The sequence below is a fragment of the Saccostrea cucullata genome, unplaced genomic scaffold (assembly GCF_032062105.1).
Source record: "Saccostrea cucullata isolate Sc308-1 unplaced genomic scaffold, CSIRO_AGI_Scuc_v1 ctg1176, whole genome shotgun sequence".
Classification (NCBI taxonomy): Eukaryota; Metazoa; Mollusca; class Bivalvia; order Ostreida; family Ostreidae; genus Saccostrea; species Saccostrea cuccullata.
The window spans coordinates 71,850-82,196 of NW_026917960.1; the positions used below are offsets into that span (position 1 = coordinate 71,850).

Below are 10,347 nucleotides of genomic sequence, written 5' to 3' on the forward strand. Positions count from 1 at the left end.
CAGCATTAAAAGACATTGTCAAGAATATATGTTATCATACAATAATGTTTATAACAATCACAACTGTAATGTACTTACAGTCCTCTCTTGAGAGTAAACTGGTGAAGTAAATATCTACTAATGTTTACAATTTATATATTCCTATCGTGCGCAGTGTTTACTTCCAACGTCCTTGACCTGAACATAGGAGATAACAAAATCCCAAATCCATGTAAACAATATCTTCGCGTTGACGTGCACTTAGTCACATACCTACATAGGTAAACTAGTGTCACATTTTACAGACAATAGACGTATTTATTTTCCACAGAACCCACAGTATTTTGTTCGTCAAAATGCAACGTTCTACTGAACACCTCGATGATTGGACATGTGAGGCACACCCCTTGTAAAAGTTCTTGGTAAAATGAGTGAACGACAAGAGACGGGGCGGGTGACATATCTAATTTTTATGCCCCAGTAAACGAAGTTTCGGGGGTGTATAGTTTTTGACTGTCCGTCCGTCTCTATGTCTGTCTGTTTTCCCGCAAAAATTTAACCCTACCCGTAACTTTTGACGGGGGGGGGGGGGGGGGGGGGGGATATGGCTTTCATATTTCACAGGTGTATTCCTTGTGACAAGACCTTTCTTTGGGTACCACAAAATTTGAACTCTTGACCTTGACCTTGGATTTTGACACACCTTTACACCAAAATTCCAAACATTTACTTTGACAATGACTTTTGAACGGTTGGTGCTAGGACTTTTATTCTTCACAAGTGTATTCTATGGGAATACCTTAAAATCGATTGGATACCAACAACAATGGTTCTATGACTTTGACCTTGGATTTTACATGGCATACTTTCAAAAACTTTAACCCTGGCCATAACTTTTGAACGTTAAGGGATAGGTTTTCATACCTCACAAATGTAATCTTTGTGATAAGATCTTTTGGATTCTAACAACTTTGACCCTTTGACCTTCTTAGTTTGACCAACTTTTGAAAAAAAAACTTTAACCTTTGCAATAACTTTTGAACGGTTAGGGTTAGGGCTTTCATACTTTACGGAAGTATGATCCCATGTGTAATCTTTGTGACAAGACCTTTCTTTAGTAACCAATTAACAACCTTGACCATGGAGTTTTGTCTACCTTTAAAAACATTAACCTTGTCCATAACTTTTGAACAGGTGGTGCTAGAGCTATTTACCATTTGTATTTCTTGTGAGAAGACCTTACTTTGGGTATCAACATGATTGATTTGCATTTGAGAAAATTTAGCCTTCGCTATGTTGCCATATGGGGGCATCAGTGTTTCACATACACATCTTGTTTTTTTTTTTTTTTAAATCCAGTTCCAACCAATCTAGTGATATAACCAAGCTAGGTTAAAGTTTGGCCAGTAATTTTTGTGAAAAATGGGTCAAACTGCACGGTCAAGGTCAGAGGTCAAATATTATGCTGATATGAAGGAAAAATATGTTGTTACCCAAAGAAATGTCTGGTCACAAGGAATACATTATGTGAAATATGAAAGACATAGCTCCAACCTATCAAAAGCACATGGATAAGTTTAACATTCAGTATTTTTTTAAGAACACACAAACAGACAAATAGCTAGACAGACGGATGGACACGGTATGAACTAATTATATGTAATATACAAACGAATCTTTGATTACAAGGGGCATAAAAAATGTTAGGCAGGCAAAGATAGACAACTCTACCTAATCAATTGGACGAACCTTGAAACAATATTAGAACGGCTTTATGAAAAAAAGTTCTTCGTTTTTAATTTATTTTGTGGATTATTTTACCATACAAACTTTGAACAGATGCAGTTTAATTTAACAGAAACAGATAGGGGAGACGAAAATATGTCATTAATTATCGATACTCAGCGAAGCAAAGCTATTTTTGGAGAAGCGAAGTGAGATCGGCTCTGATTAGTCAACGCATTTTACCTTTGCTTTGCACATGCGCTGAACGCAGTGACCAAAACGACAACTTCCGGTAAATAATCTGCTTGAAAGTTGATGATACAAAATATCACATCTTGTTTATCCAGGACAAGACGAAAATGTATTATGACGGAAGTCAGGAATTTGAACTGGAGGAGGATAAATTGTATGATTTATTTATTTTTATCTGCATTAAAAGTCGCTTTAAAAATGTATGAAAACATTGCTATACCATTACCAGCTGTTTTTCTATGCACATTATTTTACATTGTGCACTATTAATTTTATGGGATGATTTGAAAATAAACAAGGTAAAATCAGAGATAATTGCAAATAGTTTGTAATTTTAGCAAGGGTTTAAGTGTACCAGGACCAAATTGTTTTTGTCACGTGATAAAGCATGGTCAAAATCTGTCATGCGTGCAACATGTGTCGCAAATGTTTCACAATAGCGATATGTATTTGTGTATTGATGTGACGTGGCATGTTATATTCATCAGTATCAGATACAAAATTCTCTGTCAAAAAACTCTGGAAATTGCAGTTTGGAGAGGCCAAGTAAAATCATGAACAATTGAATACCTAGTATAGTTGAAATGGATGAATACATTCATGAGTATGAATATACACTGGTTCCAACTTTTGATATGGATGAATATGACCCTGAAGAAGATGGATACTTTGAATATTTACCAGAGGATAAAATGTATACTGATTTATGGAGTTTATTATAGTTGTTTTGCATTTGTGTTTCAATTTATTTGCAACCGAAGACTATTATCCTGTTACAGTGTTCAATAAGCATGATTTTCCCATTTATGAGATTTAACTTTTTGTATTAGAAGTGCATTACAGAGGGATTTAGGGCAAGGAATTGTATTCATTTTTTAAAGTGCATTTTTCCTTTTTTTTTGTACTTTGAAATTATAGAATTTATTGTGTATTGCTATCATATTTTGTTCACATCAATCAAGGTCCAGTACATAAGTTAACTGACAAATGTAAATATATACTTGAGTTTTTAATTTATTATCACATTTGACTTGATCATGATACATGTATTTGTGCATGAAAAGCTGTACAATAGATGAATGCTTTGCAGGATATGCTTAATTGACTCAATGACTCTTATTTTTCTATTAAATATTTGTAGGGGTATGACAGTGACCTCAGGAGTGGTCACATTACAGAAGGATTCACAGAACCTGATAGGTATCAGTATAGGGGGAGGGGCACCTCTCTGTCCCTGTCTGTATGTGGTGCAAATTTTTGACAATACTCCTGCTGCCAAGGATGGAACCTTAGCCTCAGGTGATGAGATTGTGGCAGTCAATGGACAGACAGCCAAAGGTCGAACCAAAGTGGAAGTGGCCAAAATGATACAGTCCATAAAAGTAAGTATGTCTTCAATGAATAATTATAATAATTTTATATAGTGTATTATTTTAGGAAGATCTATGTTTTGGCACTACTGGTGCAATTCATGAGCAATTTTGAAACTGGACCAATGTGTTCATGTATTCTGGATCTAGTAGCTGAGTATACCGAAGTGTTTTGAGTGTAACAGTATTAAAGCCATTTAACAAAGCAGTTGCGTACTCATTATCATATGTTATACTTCCCTAAACTTGTATGGTAGTCACATGATGGAAAATATGTCATCAGTGATTTTTCTACAATTTTTAAAAGGGGCCTGGGCCTTTTCAATTGGGAAAAATTGTCGATATTTGTGTCAAATTGGGAAAACAATAAGATTGTTACTAATCTTTATGTTGACAAATAAAATAAAATATATAAGTAAATGTTATATCATTTATTAAACTTATTTGCTTCAAAATGTTTCAACAAAATGGACACAATTCTACATTTTTAATTTTTTTTCCCCCTTTTTTTGTTCTTTGATTGTCCTATATTTCATTTTTTGCCATAATGGTAGACATAAGTGAGAAAAAAATAATTCCCGATTTCTCGTTATTGCTCGCATTGGAGATGGAATAATCTTGACATGATTAACAAACAAAAGTATTGTCGATTTCTGTGCAATGCTAGTATCTGCAGGATGAAGAAACGTTTTAATTTTCTTGAAATCAATGACACTTATTGTAGAACTACTAGTACTTGCAATTTACAAATAAAGCTATGTTTAACCGATTCTCATGCATATTAAATTTCTTACGATGTATTGACATACAAGTTTGACCACATGATCGATGTGTTTTTCCAAGTCTTGCAAACACACAAATAAACTGCTGTTTTTGCCATTATTTGAAGCGTCCGAATGACCAAAAACAATAGCGTTTCATTTTAGATAAGTCGTACATAAAAAATTCAATATAACCAAAACAATACGTTTTGATTTTGGGAAAAAAGCAGTTGAAAATTGGGAAAAAATCGGCAATTTTTGAGAGGGGAAAGGGCCGATATTCGGACCTAAATTGAGTGTAGAAAAGTCACTGGTCATACTGCAAATGTTTGATGTACACCCCTGTCCATTGCTAGTACTTTAACAAATTAATGGGGTAGTTAAATGGATATAAACAAATACAACGTATTACAGTCATAGCAATGTAAATTTACATATCCCCAGGACTTTCCTACAATTGATTTAAACTATACTGCGAGCAAAGTTTCTCAACTTTTATATGATAGTAACATGATTTTCTTGTTACAGGGTGAGGTGTCCATAGCTTACAACAAGCTACATGCAGATCCCAAACAGGGCAAATCACTAGATATCGGTCAGTATTTTGTTCTCAGAATTTGCGAGATTATAATGCAAAGTAGTGTAAATAAAAGTTATTATTGAAACTTGTAATATATGTAACATGCTCCTTTCACTATTTGTATAAATCCTATAATATATTTATTTTATGATTTCAGTGTTAAAGAAAGTAAAACACCGAGTTGTAGAGAATATGAGTTCTAATACAGCAGACGCCCTGGGTCTTAGCAGAGCTATTTTATGTAATGGTAGGTTTTCCTTCTTACATTCATGGCGGAGAGATTACTATTACCTCCCCATGTGTTTAGTCATTACTTAAGTCAGTACATATTAGGAGAGTAGTTTATTTGATATGTAGTCAAATGCAGAAAACTTTCAGATTCTCTTAATTTGTTAAAATTGTCACACAACTATACAGCACCAAATGTACAGAAGGGTTTAATTTTTAGTGAAGTTATTGAAATGTATAGACATGTATTATGATTTCATGTTTCAGATGGTTTAGTGAAGAAACTTGAAGAGCTGGAAAAAGTGGCAGACACATACAAAGGGTTAATAGATCACACCAAAAAACTCCTGAGAGCTACCTTTGAGCTCTCTCAATCACATAAAGGTATGAACTGTCTATGTGAGTCGTCAATCCTTACAATTTACATGTTAGTTAGCCAGATCATGTGTCTAAAGAGAAGCTCTATGTAATAAAGGTCACACATTTGGCCAGTTTTTGAACTTTATACCTTTCATTGATTTGTGACCATCAAGTAACGGTTGCTCCAGTTCTAAATTTACCATACATGCCAACTTTCCCGATTTAGGCGGGATTCTCCCGATTTTACCCTTTCATCCCGCCTTCCCGATCGGGAGAGAAAAATTGCCCCAATTTCCCGATTTGAAAAAATTCAGATTTTCAGTTTCCCTACCGCCGAATTTTGTCAATTGGGATAAGAATATCAGAGTTGTTTATTCAATGCACACAGATAAGTCTCATTGTTTATTTAGCATGCAGAGTTAATTAGCCACAGGAAACCACTTCTCGCTTCAACGCACACGCTGCTGTCCAGGTACAGGTAGCAAGCTCTTATAGCCTGGAGCAGTTAGGGGATTAATCTTTGTAGTTTGAAGGGGTTTGCGAAGTGAAACACATAGATTAAGGGCTTAATTATTAGTAATTGTATTAAAAACAAAAATTAAAGTCAATAAAATGATAATCAAACAATAAAATTGAAATCCAAGAAGATCGTTTTTTTTCAAAACGAAAGTAGAAAATTTCAAAGCATATATAGCTGCTGATTTTGACTGCTATTAATAAAATCATTGTATAGTTTGTCAATTAAAAAAAAATATTGAAAATAATTTAGATTAAATAATACTCTCATGTTAAGTACACTAAATTCCCCCCCCCCCCCTCCCCCCGTTCTCCCATAGATCATACTCATATTGTACATTGTATTTCTTTGTTAAATATATGTCAAGGAAATATCAGAGACCCATATGGCATTGCCACAGTCCCATTTTGGGACTGCAAAAGTTCATCATGTTCATGATGTAGTCTTTTACAATTTTAATTTTTCTTTGGGATGGGTGGGAGTGGGGCTTGTGTTAAAAAATTCATGATTTATTTAGGCCTATTTCTCCAAATTGTTTTGTGTGTGAGATAAAAATTATCATGCAGTGTCTATATACTTACTTATAGGAAATAAAGTGACACTTGATTTTAAGGGTACATACCAGAAACAAAATGTAAATTGATAGAATAGAGTGACAACTATTAAGCAAAGATATTTAAATTTGGAAAAATAAAACTTTAATTTGTATTGAATTATTTTTGCTGTATAAATAAGTGCTATCAATATTATAATTTAAAAAAAAGTATTTCATAATCATTTATTTTCACGACAAAATGTCGCGAATTTAAAGCTTTGAAAATTGTCGTCACGTGCAAAATCCCCCATGGGAATTTTCAAAAGTTGGCATGTATGATTTACTGTAAATAACTTTTTATTTGAGAGAACTTTATTTTGCATAATTACACAGGTTTGTCTGCTCGTGAAAAATTTTTCGCATTTACTAACATCAGTAAGGATTTTAAACAACAAACACCAGAGCTCACAAAAATTTTATCTGACTTAAAAACAATAGCTTTCTTGCAAAAATCAGGTGTCACAAATATATAGTGATCTACAGTATTATAAATACATGTACCAGTATCTTTCATAAAAAGAATAAATATTTATACACTGCATCAATTTTCCTTGTTTTGCAGCGTTTGGGGAAGTGTTTGGGTCCATAGGTGTGAGGGAACCTCAGCCAGCAGCCAGTGAGGCCTTTACAAGGTTTGGGGAGGCACACAGGAATATGGAGAGATTTGCCATCAAAATGTTAAAGAAAGTCAAACCTGTAAGTTCTTGTTACATCATTTTATTTTCTTTCTATTTTGGGAACATTATAATTAATTCACATATACAGTAAAACTCGTTTAGTATGAACACGGATATAGCGAATTCACGGATATAGCTAAGTTTTTCTGAGTACCCGGCAAAATTCTTTTTACGGTTATAACGAACTCTGATAGAACGAATTTACGGATATAGCGAACTGATTTTGAGTCCCCTTGAGGTTAAATATAATGAAATTTACATCCTTTATAACGAACTCTCAAAGATTATAAAAAAAATGGTTAATTAAACTGACTCTATTTTTGTTTAGCATTTGTATATAAAATCCAATTCATAATATAACCTTAGTTATTGAAGATATGTTTTTTGATATTTGCTTTCCTAACATATTTGGTAGTAATACCTGAAGGAAAACGTGCATATTGCGAATTCGTTATGTCTATAGGAATTTGTGATACGGATATAACGAATTACGGATATAGCGAATTAAATTCACAGATCCCCAGGACTTATCTTTAACCGAGTTTTACTGTATACTTAAAATTAAATGGCTTTATGAAACGAATGATTTAAAAAATGCATTTATACAGCTATATAATTATGACTTTTATAAACACATTTGAAATAACTTCCTGATAGAGAAAATATGCTTAATGCTGGAAAATGTTTGGCATTTTGCAAGAGTTATTGCCCTGTAATTGCATTTTACTGAACTTTCGTATTTTTTTCCAGATGATCAGTGATCTGAACACATACCTAAATAAGGCAGTTCCAGACACACGGCTTACTATAAAGAAATATCTAGATGTCAAGTTTGAATATTTGGTAATTTTCTTTTTCTTCTTTTTTTGTTTTTTTAATGATATTTTCTATATCAATCATTATTTGTATTGTTTCTAGGCACAATTTTTTTCTCAGTAACAAGAAAATAACAAGAAAATAAATGAAAATTTGGAAGATTATTTTAACATGTCTATCCCATCAAGCATAAAAGTCTGCAATTTAGTAATCTTATTCTCATAGTAACAAATATAAATGATAATATCAAAATTAATTGTTTTGCTGAAATATGGTATTATTTCATGAAATAATTGAGTTACAATTATACACTTTGATATAAGTGAGTTACAATTATAGAATTTTCAGAATTTGTACATTTGGTAATTATAAAAATTTCACTGGATATTTGCTTTTGTTCATTTAGGCCTACTGCCTAAAAGTGAAGGAGATGGATGATGAGGAATACAGCTACGCTGCCCTTCAGGAACCTCTGTATAGGGTGGAAACTGGAAACTATGAGTACAGGTCTGCATCTGCTAAGGGGGAGATGAGGCAATAGGAATTGGACACTTGACTTGAAAAAATGTAGAATTAAAGAAAGAGTTATCTCCCTTAAAATCCTCATCATTATTCAAACATAGTTTCATCCAATCTTAGTCAGACCATTGATGCTGCAATTTATCTGCAAAATTAAAAATTTGATGCGAGGAATCAGGATATAAAATAATTCAGTACATTCACTTCCTGTGATAATTTATCCTGTGTAATATGTCTTACCGGTAGTTATGAATGCTTTTCAAACTTGAAATAGGAACTCTTTAGGAAAGCATGGTTGCTTAGACATTTGTTTTTCTCAGTAAAAATTAGCTGTATGTGAGTCCCTTACTCATGCATACATTATCAATAAAATATTCTAAATTTTGTACATGTTATTTCATTTTGTTACAGACTAGTCCTTAGGTGTAGACAAGACGCAAGGGTCCGATTTGCCAAGATGAGGTCTGATGTTTTAGTGAAGATTGAATTGCTAGATCAAAAACATGGTAAATATTATTTGAATTTATAATACATCGTAAGATGTAGAATAAAGTGACAGTATGTTAATGTATTGCAGGAGTAAGACATACTTAAAAGGCTGAAAAAAATCATATGTCAATTTTCCATAGTTCTTGGAAAGGATGACAACTCTTTCACTTTATCAAGGTGAAACATAAATTGGGACTCTTTGAAAACTTTTGTAATTTTTCTTTGACTTTGATGTTTCAATTATGAAATCTGTTCTTTTTTTACCTTAGCTAAGGTCAAAATTTGATCAGGTTTTTTTTTTGGATGAAAAATCCCATTATTTTAGGGTTTTATTTAATTCATATGACTCCAATTCTCTCCAAGGTACTTTCCTGTAACCATAGAATTTTTTATGATCTAAGCATTCAGTGCTTATTGTAGTTGAAATATAATACATTTTCTACTTTCAGTGCAAGACATTGTGTTCCAGCTACAAAGGTTTGTGTCTGCCATGGCTAAGTATCACAATGACTGTCACACAGTGATGAAGGAGGCGGTGGTGTTCCCTATTGAGGTGGACCTGTCACGAGGCACCTTTACCTACGACACCAGTAATCAGTTTAATGATGGGGAAGATGAGGAGGAGGAGGAGGAAGAAGGAGAAGTGACAGAACCGAGCGAGACTCAAACAGGTGACCTTATAAGTACAGATTGAAACCAATTGAAGAGGTGATAGGAAAGGAAGCCAGAACCTAATGGGATATCTTAACAGGATGGACTGGAAAAGAAAAAGTTTGTTTTGCCACAAGTTTCATTTTGTGCAATTGTCCATTGGAGAAAAGAAAATCCCACATGTCAACTACAGCAAAAGTTTTTTGTATGAACAGTTTACAAACTTATTACAAACTTATTATTTTATGGCGTTGTATTGACTTCAAAGTATTAATGCAAAATATTTTCTTTTTCAATACTGTCATAAAATAATTATAGGAAAAGTTTTCTGTGATTCACTGATTACATTTCTTATTATAAATGTACAAGATAATTCTCTTTCCATCATAACAAGCTTGTGTTCTTCACAAGAATGCTTTCAGAAATCCATCAAATCATATTTTTAGCTCACCTTGAAAGTTGAGATGTCTGTTTTGAAATTGTAAATACATACATTCTTGCAATTTGGTCCACAAAATAACAATTTTTCCAATATTATTGTAATCTTGAAATACTTTTTTGGAGGTAACTTTTGATCTTATCATTCCAAAGGCATTTCCAGTTATTGTGATTTATTTTCTACATTAATTTTGTAATCTCTATTTAATTTTTTCATTTTTTTTTTTACTGGGGTACTATATTTTGAATCTCTTTTTGTTGAAATCCTTTATTTCAGATTATACAATTCTTGTTTATTATTAAATGTTGTTATTTATAGAATTTGTTGTGTAATAAAAGTAGAAATACTGACTTGGTTCTAATTTATATTAAATAAGGAGTACAATTTGG

The 10,347-nt window shown here is 32.8% G+C and overlaps 1 protein-coding gene across 2 annotated transcripts; it reads left to right on the forward strand.

Moving 5' to 3' along the window:
- Positions 1–1,959: 1,959 nt before the first annotated feature.
- LOC134267708 (PRKCA-binding protein-like) lies at positions 1,960–10,308 on the forward strand. Of its 2 annotated transcripts, none has more exons than XM_062750016.1 (10): positions 1,960–2,110; positions 3,098–3,338; positions 4,616–4,682; positions 4,825–4,914; positions 5,163–5,279; positions 6,930–7,063; positions 7,795–7,887; positions 8,267–8,367; positions 8,791–8,885; positions 9,318–10,308. In XM_062750016.1, the coding sequence occupies exons 1-10, from the start codon at positions 2,064–2,066 to the stop codon at positions 9,560–9,562; spliced, it is 1,230 nt and encodes a 409-aa protein (XP_062606000.1). In that variant the 5' UTR covers positions 1,960–2,063; the 3' UTR covers positions 9,563–10,308. The 2 variants fall into 2 exon arrangements, with proteins under 2 accessions (XP_062606000.1, XP_062605941.1); XM_062749957.1 differs by lacking the exon at positions 1,960–2,110 and adding an exon at positions 2,366–2,650.
- Positions 10,309–10,347: the final 39 nt, after the last annotated feature.

Excerpts from the sequence above, each read along its gene's own strand:
- LOC134267708 (XM_062749957.1), top strand. The coding sequence starts at position 2,541 with ATGGATGAATACATTCATGAGTATGAATATACACTGGTTCCAACTTTT. Across the intron at positions 7,064-7,794 it reads TGTTAAAGAAAGTCAAACCT|ATGATCAGTGATCTGAACAC; the intron begins GTAAGTTCTTGT and ends ATTTTTTTCCAG. Across the intron at positions 8,368-8,790 it reads ACTGGAAACTATGAGTACAG|ACTAGTCCTTAGGTGTAGAC; the intron begins GTCTGCATCTGC and ends ATTTTGTTACAG.